Below are 25982 nucleotides of genomic sequence, written 5' to 3'. Positions count from 1 at the left end.
AGGCCGATGGGGTCGATTATTGCATTGTTACACGTGTTATTCTGATAGCCGCGCACGTGAAACTGATTACGCTCATGTAGATGATTATCTATCCTTGAATATTAACGAAGAACAATACTTTTTTCCCGTAGTGTCTGTATGTTAATTATGCACGTGATATATCGTTTCGAAACATCTACCAACAATATTTATTTAACTGGCTTTGTTTAACTCTTTAATTAAAGTTGAAGCTTAATTAAGTGGCTAATTTGATGGAACAAGTACCAACGACATTTCTTCGTTAAAGTAAGAGAAAAATTTGCCATTATGAGAAATGCATTTAAGATGAAGAAATTTTAGTAATATTATAGTATCTCACCGATTCATAAACTTGAAATTTGAATTTCGCACGATAAAGATATAAATATTGGATCAACGTGTTTCTAAAGGAAAAAAATTTAACAAAAATCACATGATTAAAATCTTCCGCGCGCAACATCTTTTGATCCTTTTATAATTCATCTTTCCATACCTGAAAGTTCCTTCGAGATACCTGGTTCCGTTTCGGCGAATTATAAACCTGTTTAATATGAAGTGTTGTTGAACTATATTTAAGCACAAAGAGAGAGAGACAAAGACATTATACGAGAACAGAAATTTTTCTTTTCGCGTAGAATAGTTCCTTGTTGACCTAATTGGAATCATTCGATGATTCGTTTTCGTTATTTTTATCTTGCAATAATAAACTATTTTCAAACATCACATTTATAGCCTGACTAAAATCTTGACAGAAACCGACATTGCTCGCGGTTGAACGATTCAAGAATTAATCATATGTTTGTGTCTTTAAAAAGTTTTTCTACACCAAAGATCTGGTTTTCGTATTACCTAAAGTAAAGAATCCTCTCTTCTCATTTATTCACATCAGATAGAGCCGTGTGCTGCCTTTCGTCAAAATAATGTTCCAAAAAGAAGATAAATTTATTATTTTTTTCGCTTAATATCAATTTCCATCGATACATTGAGCGGAGATTGACGATATAACTTTTCAAGAGTTTAGTTTTTTAATTTTAACGTTACAAAAATAAAATAAATTTTTATTGCTGTCGATATTTTTTGAAAATAAGCAGCTTTCATTTCATTTATAGCGTTGAAATTAAAAATTATTTTATATTATTTTATATACAAAAAGATCAGGATTTTTTAATACACGAAATACATTTAAAAATAATAAAAAATCTGAGAGGTGCCAATAATTTCATTCTAATAATTTTCAAGCTGAATAAAAATAATATATAACTTATTTGCAAAGATGCGTTTTAACGTCGAAGTCACTTTTCGGGAACGCATTTCAATCGATACCTCTTATTCTTAAATGGAATCAGAGATGCGATACCTTCTGGAAAAACAACCTGAAACGTGCTCGCATTCGAGTCAGTGAAACCGGAAACGATCAGAAACGCAAGACATACGTTCGAGGTAATCTCGACTGATATATATATGTATGTACGTGTATATGTATATACATGGATAGATGGGTGTGTGTACGCGCGCAAGCGCGCGTAGATAACGAAATGATTTTAGCCACGGTGACCTCGCAGAACGGATCAATGTCGTCGATCGGCGTTTGGTCCAGGAACGAGGAAGACCTTATTTGGTTGCCTGGTAGCGACAGCGCGCGCGGTAACTCGTTGAGTCATCATCGCTCGTCATAAACGCCGCCGCTGCATTCGGCCGCGTCTCCTCGCAATGTCCCGAAGGGCCGCGACCGATCGATAAAGCTGCGTACAAGCACGCATGCACGCACAGAATGGAACGGAACGTCGCACAGGCCGCCCACGGTCATCTACGCTAAGCTCGCGGAGAATCTCCGCAAGGTCGTTTGGATGTTGAGGAGACTCGTCGTCCCGTCTATCATCGAGAAAATACTCGCCGCTTCTCTCAATGGACTCTGAATGGGATCTAATCTCAAGGAGCGTGACAGAAGCTGACAGTTATCGAAAGATCTATAAAGATTTATTGTGCGTTATTTTTTCTCTATTTTTTCCTAGGTATTTCAATTTTATTTTATTTTATTTGTTTTTTCCAGAGAATATCAAGAAATTATTTTTTTAATAGGATACTTTTGAAAAGTAAAACTTAATAATATTACCTTAATAAGTTATTTTAATTTATTTTAAATTACTTACTTTTATTTATTTTAATTTTATAATTCTGTTATTTATAAAATATAAGAGTATATTACATAATAATATGAATAAGAGAAACAGCAACTGTGTGCAATGTACAGTACAATCATCTCTGGGCGCGTGTATTTATTTTTCTTACATTTTTATTATTTTATACCCATATCGCGGACCATTATAAAGTTGGATGAATGTAGCATTATACTCATACATGTGTATATTTATTTATCTTTTAATCGTAAATCTGTCTTCTGGTTTTTTACCTCATTTCAATATTTCATTACGACTTTAGGCGCTAAATTATTATCGCTGCGGTTGCAACGAAGAATCCGACGAGCGAGAAAACCCGACGGCGTCTTTCGCGATTCGCTTTCGTTCGCAAATGCACATAGCTGTGTATCGCATTTTACGCTGCCTACATGCGAGTGTTCGCGATCGCCGGCGCGCTTGATCGGGACACGATCGCGAAACACTTTCACGGTGGTTTGGCCTTTCGCGATGCCTCTCGTGGGATCTCCGTGGCTCGAGAATCAGTCGGGTATCGGGCTATCGGGGCGAGCAACCTGGTTTTTGACGTTAACGAATGCCGGTGTCTTTTCGATATATTGCCCCGAGTTGAACATTGTTCGATTCGCTTATCCGATATTTCGGTGAAGCGCGAGACATAAATCTGTAGAGACGATTGCGATATTAATATCCCGGATGTGAAATATTTAGCAAAAGTTGAAGAATTTTAAACAACGGAACATATGTAATTCTTTGTTTGATTCTCCAATCGAGTACATTGCTTAAATATCAAATATTAATTTATCTCAGTAATTATCCGAGTAACTAACGATTTAAATTTAAAGGTCGTCCATCCAAAAAGAGACTGACGAAATTTGACTTAAAAGTCTGGCAAACGCGACCTTGGTTAACTCGACTCGCGCGTTAATCCCAAGCCGCCCTCCTCAAGGTCGTTTGCGCGAAAAACGACCGAGGATATATTCGTAGGCGCAACCTCCCTCTCTCTCTCTCTCTCTTTCGCTTTTTGCCCCGTATGCTTCTCTTGGATGCACCGTATAGACTGAGCGCGACAGGAGAAATGACCGTCTGGAGATGCTATCGTATTCTTAACTACGAGTTATACCCCGAGCGTAGCCGGACTCTTCCTCTTGTTCGCCACGCGATTCCCCTTTAGGATCCTTTCCAGCTTTCGATAACGATTATCTCGTTTAGGCGTTGTAGCGAGAAACTCCTCCGAGAGATTAAACGGCTGAAAGTGGACCCCCGAGACGAAGCACGCAACCACGATGTGGACTGTAATTTCGGTGTCACGTGACCTAAATAAAATTGCAGGCACTCGTTTCTTTGCTTACAAAAGTCAGTGATTCTCAGTCGCTTTGTTCTAGTCCTAGTCTTCTCAAATTCTCGAGATAATATTTATTATATAAAAAAATTCAATTTAAATAATATATATAAATTGTTATTAAAAATAATTCTTCTAGTTGATTAATTTAATAAAAAACATTATGGACATGATTAAAATTAAAAACTATAGCGCATGGATACATGCGTGCATGCGTGCGTGTAGAAATTACTTTACATAGAAATACTAGACATAATTTTAAATATATAATCCCATAATCTGTAGTTATTAACCGAGTTATTATCGTCAACAACAAGTAAATATTAATAAAGAATTGCGTTAATAATGTTAAACTGTGTATATGTTTAATTCATTTATAGCAGTTTTTGTTACAAAAAATTATCTATTGTAAGATATAATATCCATAAATAATATATCCCCAATTCGTTCAAATACTATTTATAATTTCATATTAATAATTTCATATTTATAAATATATAATTATGAAATTAACGACACGCTGCAAAATGTTGAATATTTATCGCTCAAATATCTCGCCATTTCACTCGGTTCTAATTTTGTACAAGAGCGACTCGCCAAAATGAGAACGCTGTACGATAGTCAATATATGTAAATCTAATCGTTGTTCGACTTCCAGTTTCGACTTTCTTTCCATCGCGATTCGACATATCGCGATCGAGACACAATTTCTAAGGCGAGCGATTTTAATGGCACACATCTCTCTCCTAATCTCATACATCTCGGATCGTATGGGCTGACACGTGTCCGATATATCATCTGCGACGCTTATACAAAGAAAGAGAGGGAAAAGGGAAGAAGCAGATGATATAGAAGGAGGATATATCAGTTGGTATTTCACAGTCTGGAATTGTAATTTTAATATTATAAATTAGATTAGAATTAAAGAAATTTCGACGAATCGAGAAATTTTATTTTGCAATTAATTTTAGTTAAATTTTACTCCTTAGCATTTATTTGAATTCTAATTATTAAAGTATCATTAGAAATTTAAAGTTAAATTTAATAAAATGACGTCTAATTAAACTCTGTCTTATAAAAAGTTCACACAGGCTAAGAAATTAATAAATGAAAAGAGAGCTATTTAACACGATTGAAAATGTCGAGAGAAATGCGAAATAATGCGAAATACTGTAAAAGTAATCACTCTTGTTTCCGATGCTTGAGCACTTTAATCCTGTTTTTAGACGATGAAAAGTATGATGATTATCGTAGATGGATTATCATGGATAATATGCCGACATGTTTATACTGGATGTCATCAAAGCGTAATTGATTGACTTTAATTGTCACACAACCACGCTGCGGATTCTAATAATTCTACGTGTGGTTGCTACTTTGTTATTAAAATTTTCTCGACACTGTCGTTTAATTTTTATGCCACGTTTCGCGAGTACGTTAATTTTAAAGCACTTTTGCATCGAAGATCTTTGCGAGATGCGCGTCTTAATTACAATCAGAAAGTTTTAACGTGCCAAGCGTCAAAAAAATTATTCGTTTCACATATAAAAGATAAAAATCTTGCCTTTGGACTTTTACTTGTCTATTTCACTATGACTTGTGGAAAATTGCAATTGTTAAAGCAGCGCCACTAGTACAATAATATTCTTGATGGAAGAATATCACTCTTATGATTTATATATTCTAAGAAAAATGTCTAATTAAAATTTTTTGATGTTAATTACGTAATACATTGCAAAATTATCTGCTGTGTAATAATACATTATAATAATACATTATTAATAGAATATTTGCTATAATTAAAAAATATAATAGATTCGTGCGTTGATTTAGAGATTGACAAAATTAGTTGATTAGAGAGATGAATGTAATAATGAAGTAATATTTAAATAAGAATTACTAAATTCTCTTAACATTTTTTAACATGCGTATGAGAAAAAGAATGTATGTGTATATATTCTTTGATTTTTAAGCGATTTGTATTAACATCATTGCAAAATTATATCTCCAATTGCTTTAAGTAGCAACTGCGAGTTGAATCAAATCGTATTAATTGCAGCTTGATTGATTTGATATTCGAGCTTTTTGCGCATCGAATATGCGATTGATAGACTGAGTTCGTTGCTCGTTAGCTGATTATTGGATCGTAATAACCAGAATAAATAAATACATGGAGAGAAATACTAGGCAAACTATTTGAGACATTGTGACATGACTTGAAAACAAGATTCGTTAAAAAGTTAGTACGTTTATATAAACAAGATACTAATTCTTTATTCTTAATTTAGTTTAAAATTTTCAAACATTGAAGAAATAAATACACACACGCATATGCACGCGGCACACACATTTGTTCTTTTATTTATACATATCATGTAGACAAAATTAAACAATACGTATAATAAATAAATAAATAAATAAATAATATATATTTTTTTCCCTCTGGTATTAGTATTTTCTCTCGCTAGAGAGAATATTGTTTTAATTTTATTCATTCCGCCTCTCTGGCCACATGATTATCGTTAACTGCGGAAGGAAACGTGTGGTCTATGGTGTCTTATAAGGAACGTAAATTAGCTAATTATCTATTCATTGAGGTTAACTACTCGTAATTGCGGGCCTGGAAATGCAAGTGTCCACAACATATATCACGTAATCACATTTCTCGTCTGCATTTAAAACACTTATTCAACGTTGAAAATTGCGGCTTTTTGCATTTTTTATTACGTGTGATTTGCGCGAAATGGCATACGTGTTTTTCTCGCGACGAGGCAACAATTGCTTCGCGGCCATAATAATAGTAATGATGATAATGAAAACGAGAAGGCGCGTCAGCGAGAAAGAGAGAAATGTTTTCTAATTTTTATTGTTTATAATTAATAATTATCCGGCTGTCTAAAGGCCAGAACTTTTATTATATCGACGACTTTCCGCCTTTCGCTTTTCGCCGTTTCCGTCGAGACTTTCGCCATTTCCTCGCTCTCTCTTTCTCAGAGATCCGGGGGTTTCTCTCGCGATTTCGCGGCGTGTCGCCTTCGTGAAAGACACGCTCGCACACGGACGAACGGATCGTGTAATCGCGGCGTTATTAATCGGGAAATCGTTCCGCTCGATGATTAATAACGGAACGGGCGAAACGGTTCAGCGGCAGATCGTGACTGCATTAATCGGTTGCTTCCTCCTTTCGGAAACAAGTGGATCTCGCGAGTTGCGGATAATGTTAAACGTGCGAGGTACAATAATCTAAAATTTTTCTTAATCGCGAGGTGGTTACGTGAAACAATGTAAATGTTTCAGACTACTTTCTTTAATTATTATTTTATTATTATATTCTTGTTAATGTGTGTATATGTTTATAATGTATTTTTCATATTATACGTTTAGGATTATTAATTTAGTTTAATTAAAATTATTCTTTCTATACTTTATTTCATATTTCACAACAGCCCGAGTGATATAAGATTAATAATGTACAAGCTTAATTATAATTAATTTTTTAAGACAGCTCTTTTATTTATCATTTGTGTTTTTATGGAAATACATTTAGTAAATTTTATCTTTAAAAGAAAGAGAAAGAGACACCGCAAAACATACATGTATATTATTCCTTTAATTAAATATTATTTACATCTTTTTCACGCTACATATTTTTCTTTTTATGAGATTCGGATACAACTAAAAAATAGTAATAAAACATGAATGATATAAAATTATACGAGAGTTTAAAACATGAAACGGAAACACAATTACCATCGTATCCAGTCTCGACTAGGAAGTAAAGGGATATCTCTGTTCGAGTATACGTTCCTCTTTCCGCTCCGATTCGCGGAAACATATCGGTTGTTTTCTTTCCAAAGTATCGAAACTTAATTAGCCCCGGCCTATAACTCGGCACTTATCATCTATTAGCGCCTGCGAATGCGTTTCGCGTTACGCGCGAACGCGCCGGGGCGCGATTAGCGCGTTTATTGCCTCTCTTCTTTTTTCTCCTCGAGAAAAATCGCATCCGCCGAGCGCGCGGCGTCGAGATGTAATCGCCGACGAAATCCGGTCCGCGTTATCGCGGTCGGGATTCTTGCGTCCGCGTCGGGGAGCGCGGAAGCGTTAATTGCCGCATTATATGTATATATCGTAAAAATGCACGGTCGACGCCTACCGGCCGCTCCGCTCCAGTCGTTGCACTCGCAACGCATTGTGGAATCGACCCGTAAAGTGGACGCGAGTGGCGATCGGTGCAACGAACGAGCGCAACGTTTCCTCTCGAGACCGGCTCGTTCGAAATTGCCGATTTCTCGTCGTCTCGCGCGCGAAATGCGGGTGATTACGTTCCCGCGTAATAATCGGTGTCGTCTCCTTCGCGGCTGTTCCTCTTTGATTTAGCCGCGGTGAATTCGCGACGCGGGATAAGAGACGGATCGGTGAAAGTAATTAAACGGTCGGTTTGGGAGCGTCGAGTGCATTCGTCGGCGGCGAAACTTTTAACCGCTCGTTACCGAGAGATCGCGGCGATCGATACGTTGGCGTTTAATCGAGCGAGCGAAATTATCGCGTGAACGGTCCGTCTAATCGTTTAACCCCGTACGGGATTTTATTCCGAATATTCCAAGAGTACATGTTGGCTATCGAAGCTCGACCTTTGTTTAATTTATTTTCGACGTTACGCGTTGATTTTTTTTATTAAGCCTTATTATTTGAATATTTTGAAATAAGTATGTTTGAAAGTATTGGAAATTATTATGAAGATATTTCTTTGCGTAAAATCTTTTTTTTTTCCCCAAAAAAGAAAAATCTCTACGCGGTAAAGAATTAGTTTTAGCATGTTCATGTTTTGCTCTTTCAATAACAACTGTCACAATCATGTTACTTTCGAAGGTGTCTGAAATAAATTATGTAATTTAGTTTTTGCGATCAACAAGAGACTAGCTAAAACGTACTCTGATTCGCAGAAGCTTCGGTGCATTTGCGAGTTATGCTTAGAAAAAAACGGCCCTGAGTAACCGGAGACTTTGTTTTTCTTTCAGGCGGTGAAACTGGAGTCGGTGCATCCAGGAAGGACGCGATACCTCGTCGTCGTCTCCTGCACGGGAAGGCAGGACGCCGAGGAGAGCTGCCTTCTCGGTATCGATTGCCACGCCAGGGCGACTGTCGGCCTCGTGCTTCGAGTTTTAGCTGATACCGCTATCACTCTCGACGGCGACGGGTAAGTCTGTGTGTACTCGAGAGATTGTTTCTCTCTCTCTTTTTTTTTCTTTTTTTCTTTTTTTTCATCATTATCTCTACGCTCTCACGTAGCGAAAAACACTACAATCTTGCTACTTTCTGTAATATTCTCGCGGCAATTAGCGCGTCTCAGTGATTGCGATGATTATTCGCGCAAACATTTTATTTTTGTTATTTTTTAGCTGTAACGATATTTAATAATTAATTTACATTTTTATAAAGAGTGATTCGTGGAATTTATTTCAATTTGCTCGGATCATGTACAGAAGAAATAGTTTTAATTATGGACATATATGACATTGACAATATTTTTTAATCCGTCAATTTTCTTTTAAACATCAATCAAATTTCAGTTATTGAAAATATTCGATTAAGTTTTATTACAAGTTTTCGCGTGTGTTCATGATGTAAAAGATTTAAATGTCATAAAATAAAATAGCAAAGGGTCATATTGCATTAAGATGGCATCAAATGTTCACGCGCAATAACTGCGAAATAAACATCATCATTACATTTGCGTCATGAATAGTGTGAACATGCATTTGCAAATGCAACAAAACGTAATGTATACCGTATGGTGACCTTGGCATCAGATGTCTCTCTTCCTTTGCAGACATAATTAAATAACAGTTAAATTAATTGTTGGTTTTGTCACAGATCGTGGGTACATCTTTTATTAAATTTTAGTTACAAGGCCGCTAATGTATATAATTAATGATAAGGAAGAAAACTTGCTATCTATTTTGTCAATGTTAAAAAGAAATATTGATAGATATTTAAAATATTCATTTTCTCAAACTTTCTCTTTAATTTCTTATCGACGTAAAATCGAAGAGGAAAAATCTGTTATAATTGTACCAGCTATCCTATTAAAAGTTAATAATTAGTGCGCTTTTCTACATTGAATTTTATAGAATTTTATAGATTGATTTCTCTTGAAACCATATGAAATTAATAAAGGATAAGGTTTTATTATCCACTTATATTTTTATGTTTGCATATATTACGTGCATTTTAGAGTTTTTATATTAAATACATTTGTAAAAAATTATCTTTTATAAAATTCCTCCATCTTTAAATTTTTATTCTCTTATGGGTATAAACGCGGAATATATAGCTGTTGTAATTATATACAAGATATTTCTCCATAAATTATATTAATTAATGCGTTATTAAATATCTAGGATTTCAAAAATTACATTTTTCTTGACGTGAAAACTATATAAAATTAATTGAGGATAAAATTTCTCAAGTCTTTCTTTCATCAAGGCTAAATCTCAATCGAAAAATCAGTAACTGGACAGGAAGACGATCGCGTTTCGAGACGCTCCGCGTAAATCGGATGCGTTACCTCTGATTGAAATCTTGGATGATTCAGACGCGATGCTGACATTGCACCGCTTTATATCCGGCAACTGAATCGATGGACAAATATATATTTTCCAAGCTAGCGCACGCGGCTACTTTCTAACGGCTGTGCCAACTTGTCTAATTCCCTCCGCTTTAAAGTGACTCACCGCCACGGCTCGCCAGACGTTCAGACTGAATTAGTTGTACCGATAATTAGCCGAATGGCGGCGACGGCGGCATGCGCGCCGTGAAACGAAAGGAGGAGAGTATCAGTGGGCGCGGATAGCGATACAGTAAGTGTGTGCGCGCGTAGCCTTTGTATATTATCTGCTTACCCGTAACCATAATGTAGACGACGCAGCCCACGTAGACAATGCTTATATGCATATATGCTTTCTCCTCCTTTCTCCCATTTTCAAAGTTTCAAAGTTTGCTCAAACAAGTAGAGAAAAAATTTAATTATAATATAATAATTATATTTTTTATATTAGATTATTGTGACGCTTGATTCAATCAATTCTATCTTTATGTGTCTGTAAAAATGGCGTCTCAAAGTATACGTAATTTATGTATTTTTGGTTAATACAGTATCGTCCGTAAATTTCAAAGTCTATTCGAAAAGTATTGTTCTTTTGGAATTTTAATACGATTCAAACAGAAGAGCGAGAATTTATATTTTGTGCAAACTTGTAAAATCCCTCTCTCTCTTTCTCTTTTTGTCTCTCTTTGTTTCTCATAATCAATCGTGTTTTCATTGCAATTTATCGACATAATATACAACACCTCCTTCGTAAAGATTAAACGCGAAGGTCGCCACCGCTCTCTCGGGCGTAGGGAAATGGAGCGCATTACCGTAAGGCAACACGCGTGTTGGGGAGCAAGGTACTTGACAGGTGAGTAGCAAGGTTGTACGATGGAAGGTCGCGACATAACTTGCGAAATCGAACCGTACAATTCAGCGTGATTCTTTATCGCATCTCCGTAATGCAGCATCACAATGCGAGTCGCTTTAAAAAAGAGAGATGGGCTTTTTATAAATGTAACATGGCATTAAAAAGTAGAGTAGAAAGCTCAATGTTAATTAAAATAGATCTGAAATTAACTGAGAAACTATAATTGTAAGAAGATATATTTCTGTGTTTTAAAGAAGGTATATGTTTTTCTATCAACGAATAAAACGAGATTTAAAGTAATTAAAATAAATATTGTATGATTTTTAATTACATCATATTTTTAACAAAATTTTTCTCAATTAATTTGAAATAATTTTTTGATTGACAAAATGACTTACAAAATTGTTTACATTATTATTTTTTCTCGTGGATATAGTATGTATGTAATCTCTGTATTTATTGACAATTTGTCCGATCGTGTAAGAGCTGAGATAACGGTATTGTAATCTAAAACACAACAGTTGAAACGACTCTATATCAGCGGCACTATTACAGTCGAAGGGTTAATGACCGTAGAACGGCGTGTTTTCGTATCGACGGCGGCGTGTCGCGAAGCAACAAAACGATCTCTATCGCGTCTGGTCTCCGGAGCTTGCAGTTTTTCGCGCGATTAGAGGAGGCCGGGACGACACTTTGTGTCCGTGGCTTTTCCCGATCGTCGCGGGCGCGAAAAGTCCACCCACGCGAGAGCACATTGACCGGGCTGGCGACTAGCGCGAGGTTGGCTGACGTTCGCTTTCGGACGAGCGGATTCTCGCGAAATTGACGATAAAGGGACGGACGGACCGAGAGGAGACGGACAGGCCGAGATGCGTGACGAAGGGAAAAGGAGAAAGAAAAGGACCCTCCGGGTATAGGAAAAGAAAATGAGCACGAACGCCGGTCAGCTCGCGTTCCTACGATGTCGATGACCCTCGAGGCGCGGACGGTCATTTCTCTCTTCTTCGTCTACGGCTCTTCCTCCGCCTCTCCTCCTCTCGATCTCCGGTTGTCGCGAGAACTCGCTAGAGTCGTTCTTTTCCGCGCGGATTTCGTCGTCGCTCGCTTTCTCGATCGGTTCATTTCGAAAGCTACCGCCGCCTGCTACTCGCGGCACAATAGTCTCGACTTATTTAACCGAGCCGGCCCCACTTACCGTCTCCTTCTAGATTGCTGTCTTAACCGCATATAATGAAGTATAAATGAAGAAAATTTAGCCGACATGTTAGTTAACATGTTCGATGCCGTAACGGCCACGGTTCACCGACTTTACGATAGCGTCTTATTGATAGACGCGTAAAGCGCAACCGACTGTGTTGGGAAAATTACGTATGTCGGAGAATGAATTAGATGAAATAATAACGAATGATTGCGAAAGATTGCGTTCGTTTACCGTAACGCACAATTTAAGTGGATTTTTATAAGCTTATCGGAATCCACGCGGCGTGTTGTAGTAAAATCATATCAGCTGACTCATTGTCAGCGTGTTTTGCGCATCAATCGAACAGATTAAATCATCGTGATGCATCTCTTACTTTTTCAAAATTGATCTCAAGTTACGCATCATGAGTTCGACATACGAGAAAAACTGTTTCCTCTTTAGTTTTATTTTCCAACATAAGATTCCGAATAATCACATTCATCTACGATGCTATTTTTAAGGATCGATTTCTGAATTTTAAAGTCTTTATCTACATATTTCTACATATTTCTTAGATAAAATGTAGAATTCCTTTACTCAACAACTTGTAAAATCGGGAAATGTTAAATTACGATGTTATTACGAAAGTATTATAGCGCGAATATAAGCCTGTTGTATCGAAATTAGCCAAGCTTTCGAGGAATTTTTTTCTCTCGATTACACCATGCGATTCAATTTTTCGATCGATGCAATCTCGAGGAAGCAGGCCGGCCGTAAAATTCGTCTGTTGGAATGTTCGTAGAGGAGTTTGTAACTGTAATCTCGGCCAAGAGAGGCGAATTATGATCCGAAAGCGGAGGAAGGAGGGCGTTCGCTTTACGATCCGCATGATAACGGTGCGAGCCGGGTAATTTCGGAGGGGGATTGCATTTTTTTCAGTCCCTTTTATACCTCCTCGAGAGGGTAAGAGATCCGTGCGTGAATCTTGGATGTTGTTGCGCGCGACATGAAATTTCGGACCGCGGGGCATTTTTGCGCAACTGTTGGCGACTGCGCGTTTAACGCTCGCGGCGACGATTGATATCATTTTTTCTTCTTTTATTTCGATCGCTTACGTAACTGCAGTTTATCGCGAGCGGTTCGGTTGCGTAAAGCGTAAATTTTGGTTTCGCGGATTACCGTACGTCTAACTGCTTTCGCGGTGCACGATCGAACGTTTTAAAAAATGCCCGATATCTGTATTTAAATTATGGGAAATAAATGTCGACCGATATTTATTAGGTTCAAAGTTTTATAATAAAATGTTAAAAAATAAAATGTGTTGCAATCGAGTTATTATAGAGTACACGTAAATTTAAATACAATATATCGTATGTGTATTTATTATATACGAATCATTATAAAATATGTAACTATGGTAATTTTAATTTTTATTAATCAAATTTTTTAACGAGTTTTTCAAAATTAATTTTTGATTATTTGTAACTCGAAAACTATCGACATGTACATTAGTGTGCCAAGCTACATTAGTTTAATTAAATTTAATTTCATCTTTATAATATCTACATAATTTACAAGAAAAATATATATCGAAGATTCCGTGTAACACGTGACGACAAACGCGAATACCGTTTTCTTTCTGGAAGAGATGATCGCGGAATCGGCAACGATTTCTCGGAAATCTTGTCGGCAGCGAATCGCGATGCTCGCGCGGCGCGATCTCATTTACATAATACGTAATTAATGGCTATGCGTTGAGTGCATTCCTTGTCCCCTCTCCCTCTTTCCATGTTGTAATCGCGAGAGAATTGCGTTACCGTTGCAGTTTTGAAGCGGCGATTGCTCGGTTCTAATGGCGAAATTTTCTTGATCACCCATCAAATAATCGATTCAATATTGAACCAAGAAGAATGTTAATTCGTCCCCAAGTTAAACTTGATAAAACTAGAATTGAGAAAATTAGTATTAATGTAGAAGTAACTTTCAGAGAAAATTAGTTTATACATTTAAGTATTTTCAGAAGAAGTCTAGTGAAAGTGCCAAAGTCACGCCTTGTGCCGATAATAATTTGACATTTGGAAACGAGGATAGACACAAAGCAATTAGTATGAGATTTCTCACAAAAATCAAATGTTACGTTATTTATATGTCATTTATATGATTTATAAATCTTAAAGTTCAAGTATTGAAGAAAGAAGTAAAAGAAATATTTCTTTATTCATCATTTATATTATTTTATTCTTATATCGTGATATTTTTCATTCAATTAAATAATTTTCTGCGATTTATGAAACAAGAATATTTTATAAAACACAGAGAATTATTGGTTGTCTCGTTGATAAAATGGAACGATATTTTATATATAAGAATAACATTATTCGGTACATTATGGTTCCTAAAGATCATCGCGATTTCACTTCCGGATTTCTTATTTTACAGGGGTTTCAAGGTCAGTGTTTGCGGCCGTCAGCACATCTTCAAGCCGGTGTCCGTTCAAGCCATGTGGTAAGTCTGCATCTCTGATAAACGAAACTGGTTTCGCGGCAGCGTAAAAATGGAACGAAAAAAAGTAGCGGCACTGAAACTTTTTTTTTATGTTTTGCGTAACGGCTGTTTAATACGTGCTGTGGAGAGTACGCTTTTGATATTAAATTGACGTTTGTATGGAGAGTAGCTGGATATAAGATACACAACGTTAATTTTGGTTCAGTGGAGGATACATCAGAATTTTTATTCCATTTTCTTCTGCTCGTTAAATAAAATAATTTTTCTCTTTCTCTCTACTCTCTAACAAACTTTTACGTGAGTATTTCTGTTTGATTCTCAAGTGCAATTAATCAATTATTTGCTAGAATTATAAAGATGGATATGATTAACATTGATATTTCCATACGAGGAACCGAGCAGCGAATCACGATATATAATCTTGGAGCATTCGATATCTTGTTGGTTACGCTAGGCGAGCCATGCGATTGGAAAAGAAGAATCATTGTCGCAGGTTTAACAACCGTGGCTAATAGATAATGTCGGTGTAATTACACGACGGATGAGATCCGAGACGATCGTCGTTTGTGAAAGATGCGTCGAGCAAATGTAAGAGAATTTCAGACATACACGCGAGAAAAGAGCGAAATTCTTCGTACAATTATCTTTAGACGATCTTGTCATGGATAGAAACTTGGAAAAATAAGTAAAATCATTAAATGAGAGACAAGATCGTTTATAAATTTATTAAAAAATTTGTCATTAAGTAAGTAATAATTTTTTGGGGAAAAAAAAATTCTGCATATAATCCATATTTTCAGAAAAAAATACTATAGGAATAGGGAAATACTAATAAATAATCGGTAACGTAATTGAATTTCTAGATGCATTTGATTGATGATGTTGTTTTTTTCAACACGTGACTTGACAAACGAGATTGTATTGTGAATCGAGTTGTTGATATATCATGTGTCTCTCTCAAATCATGGTCTATCGTAGTCTAATTTTCTATGCTTTCACAATACATGTATATACATACATCAAATATATGGTAGTGAAATCTGCGACGCATGATTCGGGGGTGGGAAGATGACGAAGATGTTATCGATGCGGAAGAGGGCTCGCGAGCGGTACGAAAAGAAAAATTAGGCGTGGGCCGTGGCTTAATTGGTCGACATCACAATTGCCCGACTGGACAGCAGGAACTTTCTTGGCCGCCCAACCTCTTCCGGTGTTGTATTTTTTAGTGCAGGCGAAAACACTGTCTCTTCCCACACGAATCAATTATATTCAGTCTCTCTTCTGAATGTCGCTTTGATTAATCAGCGAAACCGGAAATTTTTTCATCGAATTGGATCACCACAAAATTATATTCAGTTTTCACTGCATTAAGATTGCCTTTCATTTTATATACAACAAAAATGCATCTTATAATTGAAGACTTTACAAATTAATAGGAGCCTTGTCGCTATCAGCCATTGTCGAATGTTTGAACAACAGAATAGATTGATGAATAACAGAAATAGATTTCGCTATTTTTTATTAAATATACCTTGATTGCCATTGTCTCAAAAATTAATTGAAAAATTATAATTTTTTTAGTTCTGATAATTATCTAAGGTCTATAGCATATATCGCATATCTGAATTGAATGTGTCGGTTAATGGCTATCGGAGTAGGCGTCATCTCCTTATTCGTCGTATTCGCATGACCTACGACTTTAGATTTGTTATTTCTGGCACTACCGTGTGTCTTGGACGATGTACGGCTGGATTATAAATAGGCTTGCCTCCAATCGCGCGCGCTACACGCATTAGCGTTAACTCGTGTCGATTTTTGCAAAAGCGCGATCGGCCTGGCGTACGTAGGTGCGAACACCTTTGATATCGACCGCGAGTGAATTTTCGTAGGTGTACTCATAGATCAGTTCGCAAATGGATTTACGTGTGTGTACATACTCGAGTCTATAGATACAATGCAACGGTATAGAAGAAATAACAGCAACTGATGGGTAGGAATTTTAGAAATTGAAGGTATAGAAAAAAGAAATACTGTTAACGTAGAGATATTTTGTGAATATAAAAAAATTGAGAGAAAATAAAAGTTAATTTTTTACGTCAGTTTTATTCTTTTTTTACGTTTTTATCTTTCTCAGATATAAATCGTTGACAGAACCGAGTCTCTTTAGAATTAAAATCGTACATTTTGTGGAGATAAAAAAGTCTTTCGAAAATGACAATTTTCTTTCTCTCTTTTTATGAATTAATATTTAAAATCCAATTTCACTAAAATGATTATTAATTAATTTTGAATAAATTCGACAAGAGTGAATCGATTCTTTTAGTGCATTAATTCTTTTTTAATATTCTGCAGTATGCAAATTTACGCGAAGCTTTCAGATGAATTTGCGACGAAAACTGTCTCACTGTAAAATTATTACATTACAAAGATTGATTATAATGCGTTTTACACCACGAGAAGAACGCCGCGACGTCGAGAGCATCGTCGACGACGACGATGACGTCTCGACGTCGTCGTCGTCGTCGTCGTCCTATTTTTGGAGAAGCCTCGTTGCTCTCGACCATCGCACACCGTGGTGGGGTTGGTTACGACTATGGACCATCGCCCGCGCCATTTATGGGCGCGTCGCGACGCATGGTCACTCTTTGTCGAATTTTACCACGTGCTCGCGCGTGGCATCAAACAAACCCCCAGCCCCGTCGTGATCACGTCGCTTCCGCGTGCGATTTTTTATTTTTTGCAGGAGACTGTACCGTTTTCGCTTTCGATTCTTTACACAAATCCACGCGATTCTAAGGATTATTATTTTGCTAATTTCTATTAAACGATTGTATTATGCTGCTTATGGTGATATTAGCATACTTGAGTTTTTACAATAAAAGAATTGAAAGAATTATTATAATAAGAGCTCATTCCTCTTAATATTTACAAATGCATTAGTAATGTAAATTGCTTTTACATTAATTTACATAATATAAATATTGAAGTATTAATGAGAAAAAAAGAGATGAATATTCTTACAATATAAAAATTTCACATTAGCAAAAATAATATGCATTTAAAATTTATAACTAACATACATGTCACGAATGTACTGCCATGTGACATTGACATTATTTTATCCGTACCAAGTAATTATTTCTAATTATCAGATGTATAACACACATAAAAATAGATAACGTAATGAGATGCATTAATTATAAGAATATAGCCTCAGAATTTGCGAATCCAATTATGTTTGTAGCATTAGTATAATACAAAAGTACTATTTCAAATACTACTGTTATAAGATATCTCTTGTTGTTATAATTTTTTTTTCAAGTACGAGGTGATATATATAAAAGGTACACCGCGATCTCTTGGCTTCCGCTCGCACGTGTGGGTGGTCGGTTTCTTCGTGACGCGACCCACATATGTAATTGCGAACGAACGTACTTAGCTCGCTTCGACTTCAAAGCTTTTTCGCTACAGACGGCACCTCCTTCCCGATTCTAAGACTCGTCTCTCAGTGACAAGTGTGAAATATAGACGCGCCTGGTTCAACAGTCTCGATATCTCTTCTTCGCTAGGTGACGCGAATACGCGCACAATGCACAGGAATGCTGACGTTCGTCTTGTGAGTTATTTTTCATTTTATCGTCAATGTGTATATTCTCGACGAGTTTCCTCGTGACGGAACGATGCAAATTCTCAATTCTGAGATTTTATCAATCCTTTTATCGGATGACTTGCTATTGCTGTCAGTGTTTACGCGATACCTTGACACGGAATTTCCGAACTGCCGGTCGCCGCGACCGATTACGAACGTTCTATTAAGTGTACCAACTGGTACCTGATACGGGTTATTAACTAGGACATATATATTCGATAGAAGCTTTTTTATCTTATTAATGAATCATGAAATTAATTAAAACATTCTTTTATCGAAAAAGAATGTATGTAAATATAACAGATTTCACACAAGTTCAGTTATAATTTTAAGAGAGAGAGAAACTTTTTGAAAAGAAAAAGATACAGTAAAATAATAATATATTCTGTTAATATCAATAAATAAATTTTATATCGTATTTGTCTTTTTTTTTGTATAAAATATAATTATGCGCAATATATAATATCTGTTAAATTTTGTGAATTAAAGAAAAATAAATCCTCAATATACTGGAAATATCAAAGAAAATTTTAAAACAAAAAAATTATATATTTAAAGCTATTATACATTTTATATAAGATCTTATATATTTATATATATTTTTTATAGTTTTATAGTTTTATTAGATAAAAATCATTATTCTTTTTTTTACATGTGTGATTCAGCAAACGACGGTCCGTGATTTAATTTTTGTTTTGTTCCGATCAGTGTAAAACGACTGGTCCCCAGGTATAATGCGACAGTATAATGAATGCCCAGCAATAAGTATTCTCCGTCTTCTCTCGATAACAATATCGAGAACAAATATTTTCATAAGCGTAAGGATTCCTCTAACGCTTGATTTCAATCATCGCCAGTCTATGAGAGTAAATCTATGGATGAGTAAAGGCGAATATGCCTTTCCTTTAATATTTGCGGCGGTTCATTAGTCAACGAGATGAAATTAAAATGCGTTAAGAGGTCTAAACGAAAGCGCAATCTTTTATAGCCCCGGCAAGGCAGGAAGCCTTCTCGCATCATTGGGAATCAATGAACTTGGAGTGGACAGCCGCTTGAAACCGGTTTCCGGCCGGATGACGAACACGAGAACTCGAAATGACACCTCGTTCTATGATGAGGCTGCCGACACTCGTACGGTCTTTTCATCATCGAGGAGATCGCCTCGATTGCGGTTGCGCCACGATAATCTCGCGAACGTATCTCGAGATTTTTCTCAAGGAATCGAATTTGTTTATTTCACATATACTTTTGCGTTACGATAATTTGTTTCAATAATATTCAATAAAATTCGCTAAAAAATTCAAATTTGAAATATAAAAAACTCGCACTGCAAAACGAATTAGCACTATTCACATATCTTTCTGACGACTAATAAATTTGCACATGCTTAACATTTTTACTTAATATATTTTAATATATTAAGCTTTACGCATATTACATGAGAGAAGAAGTAAAATATTTAATTAGTTTAATAATCTTTAATCTTAATTTAATGTTTATCTTGATTTAAATATTTCTAACGTTAAGTAATACGTAATTATTACGAAATGAAAATTTTTAATAAGATTCATATAAATAAATAAGATTAGATTGCTAAATGTTTAAGCCGTAAGTTGAGACACAGAGTCGATAACAAGTTGGAGTTCTTATCGTCGTGCGACGTCGATACGCATGAATGATCCCGCTACCACGATCTCACGAATGCGTTTCCTGATCGCCGATCTAAGAGACACTGCGAGACGCGCGAGAGATGCCGTCAATTACCGGCGAGATTAACCGGTCGACGATCGGTTCGACTTCGTTGCTCCTTGCTTTATATTTCGTGCGGAGGTTGTCGACTTGGATTCGCGCGTTTTCACTTTTTGTCAGAGAAACCACCGCGCCGATTTCAGCGTAAAGTCGCTTTCACGTCCCCCGATACAGACCTCCGATTTATCGTTGTCAAAGTCGCAGCGATATCCGTTACGTTTCTTCAACGTGGAAAAGTGATACTATTTTGCTCAAGTATGAGGCACTAGTGTGCCCTCCAGTGTAATATGAAAGTGAAACATATGGGAATACATTTCTCTCTTGAAAAGAAAAGTGTCAAAATATCCGTGTCACTTTCCATATCGTTTTGCAAATCAAATTATACATTACATCAATTTTTTTCTAACAAATCATATTATCACCTACGTTATTCGGCGGTATTAATTTGTCTCCCAATATGAGATTTGGATAAAGTAAATTTAGTAAAATAAATTAGTAAATTTAATATATAAAATTAATATAAATTTAATATATAAATTAAGAATAAATTTATTATAATTGTTCGACATTCGAAAGAGAGATTTTCTTCACTTTGTTCCGTTCTATTTGAAATAACGCACAGGATTAATCCGCATAAATTTCGTTATCGCAATCGTTGCTGCTCACTTTGCCTAGTTCAGCGCAGACCATCGTTTCATGTATGCACGTTTGTACGCACGCTTGCACATTCGCTTACAAGGCCGTGATATATGGTGCTTGATAGAATTCGTATGTTTGTTGTATTGTCGGACGAACGAACGATAACTTTATTCTCTCATCTGCGCCACATTGACGGCCGTGTTTCCCAGATAACTGAGGCAAATTCGTGTTTCCTACATTATCTTACCTGCCTTATATTGCCTTGGTTTCATTATCGTATCTCAATGTCCGACTCTCTACCTAGGACATAACAAGAGCAAAATACGAATAGTATCGAACTTTATACTTTGAAGCAAAACACTAAGAAAAGATAACATTTGACTGATATTGACTGATATTGCTTTTCCAACAATCACCGATTCAGATTAACTGTGTTTTGTATTAACATTAAAGTATCTCATTCTGTAAAGTGCAAGAAAAATTTTACAAAATGTATAACAATCATATCTGATATTTAAAACGAAAAATTTATTTTTTCGTACATTAAATGCGAATCACCTTGTATATATCTGTAGCATTATCTTCCTCGTGTCAATCGTCGGCACGATAGCTTTTCAAGCAACTATTTCCAACTTTCACCACCTACCCGAGTCTCGACTCGCATCTATTGTGTCGTTCCCTTGTTTTCCCTGTCATATCGAGTTTCCTTCATAAGGGCGTGCCGGGGAGATAACTTTCCAAACTGATAGAAGAGAATGCTAGAACGATAGACGTGGATGATAACATTCTCTCTTGAGCGTCTCTTTCATTGCGTAATCGTGATAACAGCTTGATATCGATGACACGAAACTACGATCGATTTGAATATCTATATATGCGTAACGCCTACCGTCTATCCTCTCGATCCTTTTCTAATTTGTTATTTTCTTTGACTTGTTTATTATTAGTATTTATACGTAAAATAAAATAATATAATTTAAACATATGTGTAAAATAGAAATTAATTAAAATTAATAATAATCCAGTTTGAGGAGATTAATTTAAAAAGTAAAAAATAAATTAGTTTGCATAAAATTAAATTATTTATATAATTTTACACAAAACAATTCTTGCAATTTTATAAGCCCTGAAATATATATTGCACTTTGACAATTCTGGTAATTTTATGGAACACAAGTTTACATTCTTATGTCATATTAAAGAAAAGCTGGACATTTTTGCTGGATTTTTTTTGCATACGGAAAGATAATATAGATACTTTGCAAGAGAGAAAAAAAAGTTTTATCAATTTTAATTAATATGTTACTGTCCCCCTCATTTAGCTTCTGCATTACAACATTCTCAAGTCTTTAGCTGTTGCTTAGTTCAGTTGTCGTCATTCGTTACGGCAGTATATCTTCACGAAAATAATTTACATACTTTTTAACTTTAAGTCGGTTACGCACCTTTTTCTTTTCTTTCTTCGCCGACTCGTTTTAAGAATCGAATCTTGTATAACAAACAATGACAAAGGGTCGTTAGAGATTAGAATTTGTTCTGGTTGGAAAGCTGACCGTTATCCTATTATCCTAGTAGCCTCGGTGCTCGTTCGAAGGTAGAAAATATGTCACCGTACATCCTTCGTCGAGTTGCCTCTGGTACTAGAAGTCGATCTAGCTCGGGAAAGCTTAGCCGCGAGCGTTGCTTTATATCATATATCTCCTCTCTCCTTTTAGTCTTTTTTCCAAATCATCCTATTAAACTATCATATTCGATCGGCAGAAATTAATATATGATTGTTCAATAATTATCGTAAAATGTGTATATATAAATAAAAACGATCGTATACTTATTTCTCGGTGCGCATAATTATAAATTTCTCGTTTTTGCGGAATCGTAAATATTCTTGTCGCGACTTCTAATTTAGAAATCTGGAGTCTCTCGATCGCACATAGCGTTGCTTCCGGAGCAACGAAAGTTTCACGAAGAAATCTCGCAAGAGGCTTTTAATAAGGTTAATGGGTATCTATATTATTTATTCGCCGTTTTCGCTCTACGAGCGAGATAAATCTCGGGGGGTTTCTCATCCATAGTTGCACACGATGAAACCAAAAGCGCAATGCGCGATTCGGCCGCTGCTCCATTTAATTGTTTTTCACGGTCCGGTGCATAGGATCCGGCTGTAGGCTGTAGGAGACTGCACGCCGGGTGTCGGAGGAGAGAGCGAGAGAGAGAGAGAAAGAGATCCCTATCGGCGACCGCTGGTTAACGCCTTAACCGAGGTGGCACCCGTTGATGTCACCGCCGGCCGTTCTCGCTCCCGTGCACGAGCGTGCGGCATAATCGTTTCCATTCCTTTCACTGTTGTCGCCGCCACCTGGGGAACAGGTTGTCGGGGAGACGGGACGAGCTTGCGTAGTTTTGTGCGCTATCTCGCGATGGAAAGATCAAAGGGAATGGTGGATCATACCACCGATAAATTTATCGGCGGTACAGTCAGACTTAAATTCATATCTGCGCCTCTTCTCGCACCCAATGAGCACATATACATACACATACGCAGACACGATGCTCTTTTAATCATGATGTACTTTAAACGCTTATGTTGTACGATAAAGAGAAAAACCACACCAAGAACTTGCAACTACGCAATTAATCCCCTTAAAGGTCGCATACGGGTCATTTTGACTTTATCGAGATTCTATTTTAATAATAGAATATCGCAAAGACCCTTAATCAATAAAATGAAATGTTTAAAATTTATTTTTCAATTTTTGTTGTATATGATGTTAACGTCTTCTACAAATGTCAAGGAATATGTATAGATTTCTTTTCAAGCACTTTGAGACAGCCAAAATTGCGACAAGACCTTATGACCTATATATGATAAGAATAGAGTGGAAAAAATATGACCTACAAAGATTAATATTTCCACCAAAGAGAAATCGTAAAAATATATTAATCCATCTTTTAAAAATATGTATTTAAATGCAATTATCGCGATTAAGAACATAAGTATATCAGAGCGAAATGTAAATTATTACGCGAATATTAATAAATGTAAATGTGCGAAAGATTCGGACATCTTTTCGGTTTTCTCGCGATTATTATTTAATTTCGCAAAAAAATTATTAAATTCAGGCGCGTTGAATGTCTGCGTTTTTGAAAAAGAAATTGATAAATGTATGAGAAAATGACAGAAACACGTATACATTCAAGTTGAAATTATTATCAAGGTATATTTTCAGAATCACACGTGTTCGAAATGTTCCTCGACAATCGAATATGAAAAATCAATTCTTTTCCAATTAACAGCATCGGTCATTTGCCTTTTTAATTTTTTTTTTTTTCATTAAATTGTAAAATATTTTTTTCTGAGTCAGTAAATTTCATTTCACATGTGTTGACTTGAATCATGTACTTATGCTGGATTTGAAAACGCGATAAATTCGTACAATTTCCCAACCTTCTATCATAGATATTTTCGAAAAATATATGTTGAGATTCATCACAATACTTTCTTCAAAAGTATTTCATCGCCATCTCTCGATCGTGGAAACTAATGAATGATTCCGATAGTGATGATATATCGCAGGAGAGATTATCGCGCGCGCGAATATAAAAATAAATCGATAACCGCAACTTTTCTATATCACTTATCTAAAATCGCAAACACATGTTACCCCGTATTGATGATCTTGATCCGATCGCTGCCGATTCGCTTTCCAATTTCGAGCGTTCGTAGGTTGCTCGTGCTCCATATATTCGATATAAGATATATAACGCCTTATTTGTTTGGAATAATCACGGTCTCACTTCCATGCATGTTGTCTACGTCCGTTCTTGTCGTAATAAATAGCGCAAGCTGACAATGCCGAAATGGATTTGCTGTCGTCGGTAACTTTCGCGATAGCCCTCGTAGACATCTCGCGGAAGAAGGCCAAGAGGCGGCTACACACAAAGATTTCCGCAACGATTGTTCCACTTTTGCGCGACGTAAAGATTCTTGTAAAGATCTTTGGGCCATCCTAACCGCAAAATAGGAATAATAGGCCCATAACAGAAGTCGAGCGAATAAGCGTCCTCTCTTTACGACACTTTCTTCGTTCTGGATGCGGATAATGATATTCTCGAAACGTTTTACGATGCGCAATTACATTCCGGAGGATATTTCTGCATACTGACTTTTAAAGTCGTTGTCAGGGTGATATCTATTATTTAACACTTTTTTTTATACATATATAAGATGCTCAAAATTATTTTGCATTCTTAAATCAACCTTAATCAAGCTTTTTTTTCAACGAAAAGATGTTGCGATTCTATAATTCTGAATTATAAATGATTGAAAGCAGCTTAATAAAAAACTTGTTTCGAAAATGCAAATAATATTTTAATGATTAAAGGTGTATAAAAGAGCAAGGAATATTTTAACTTTTTTAAATAAATATTTTTCTATATCCGAGAAAGAGAGGAAGAGTTTTATCACCAAATAGATTAAACTGAAAAAATTTATCAGCGAATATGCAACATCCATTTGAATTTATTTATAATTAAAATAAATGATAAGCCTATTTTTTTGCCAAAATCAATGGCCAAACGATATGCGATTGATAAGTGCTCTGTTATCTCTTGTTATCAGTGCGCGATATGCGATTTAGAACATCATTAATCAGCAATGTCAGATATGATTTGGCAAGTGAATCTTTCTCGATGCTAAACGAGTTTCACATATAGGCAAACGTGATATATTGTCTTCTTGACATCCGTCTTTATTCTCTAGGACTATAGTAAATTCCAAAAGGAAATTAATCATTATCGCGATATTAAATCAGATATGCATTTGCAATTCGCGATCCATCTTGGCGTGACGTTCGAATAATGTAGGGATTTTTTTAATGCTTTTCAATGTGCTTTAAAAAATATTTGCTAAAGATAAAAAGAGTAATTTAAAAAATTTGATCAGGGATCAACTGATGACTTGTTACACTTTTTTGACATTGTTATGTAACTCGCATAGGATATCGGCGAATCAGTTTTCACTGTTTTTAACTTTGTTCGAAATAAAATATAATAATAATACTAATATTATATGTCACATGATAACTTTGTTTATAAAGAAAATTATTTGTAGGAAAATTTTTTGTATCTTGCGCTCGCAACGCTTCTAAATAATTCATGGTGCCTTTGAGAACTGGTCGAACACGGAGAAAGAAGCAGCAGGTGCATCTTTGCTGCTTTTGCGGCGAGCTGCATCTGCGTTTCGCGATAAGCAGACTGGTTCCCTTCATTGTTCCATTCTCGAATA

The 25982-nt window shown here is 35.9% G+C and overlaps 1 protein-coding gene across 5 annotated transcripts in view; it reads left to right on the top strand.

Annotated features, from left to right (window-relative positions):
* Window positions 1-25982, top strand: part of Ssh (Protein phosphatase Slingshot) — a 106190-nt gene that overhangs the window by 63280 nt on the left and 16928 nt on the right. For all 5 annotated transcript variants that reach the window (XM_083099798.1, XM_083099796.1, XM_083099795.1 and 2 more), the window contains 2 exons: window positions 8535-8713; window positions 14596-14661. In XM_083099798.1, the coding sequence (XP_082955924.1) occupies window positions 8535-8713; window positions 14596-14661 (245 nt within the window). The remainder of the gene's footprint in view (window positions 1-8534; window positions 8714-14595; window positions 14662-25982) is intronic.

The sequence above is a fragment of the Camponotus vicinus genome, unplaced genomic scaffold (assembly GCF_025532165.1).
Source record: "Camponotus vicinus isolate PSW18456_S1 unplaced genomic scaffold, iyCamVici1.0 SCAF_5, whole genome shotgun sequence".
Classification (NCBI taxonomy): domain Eukaryota; kingdom Metazoa; phylum Arthropoda; class Insecta; order Hymenoptera; family Formicidae; genus Camponotus; species Camponotus vicinus.
The sequence above is the reverse complement of the archived record's forward strand: the minus strand, read 5'-3'. Positions and strand labels throughout refer to the sequence as shown.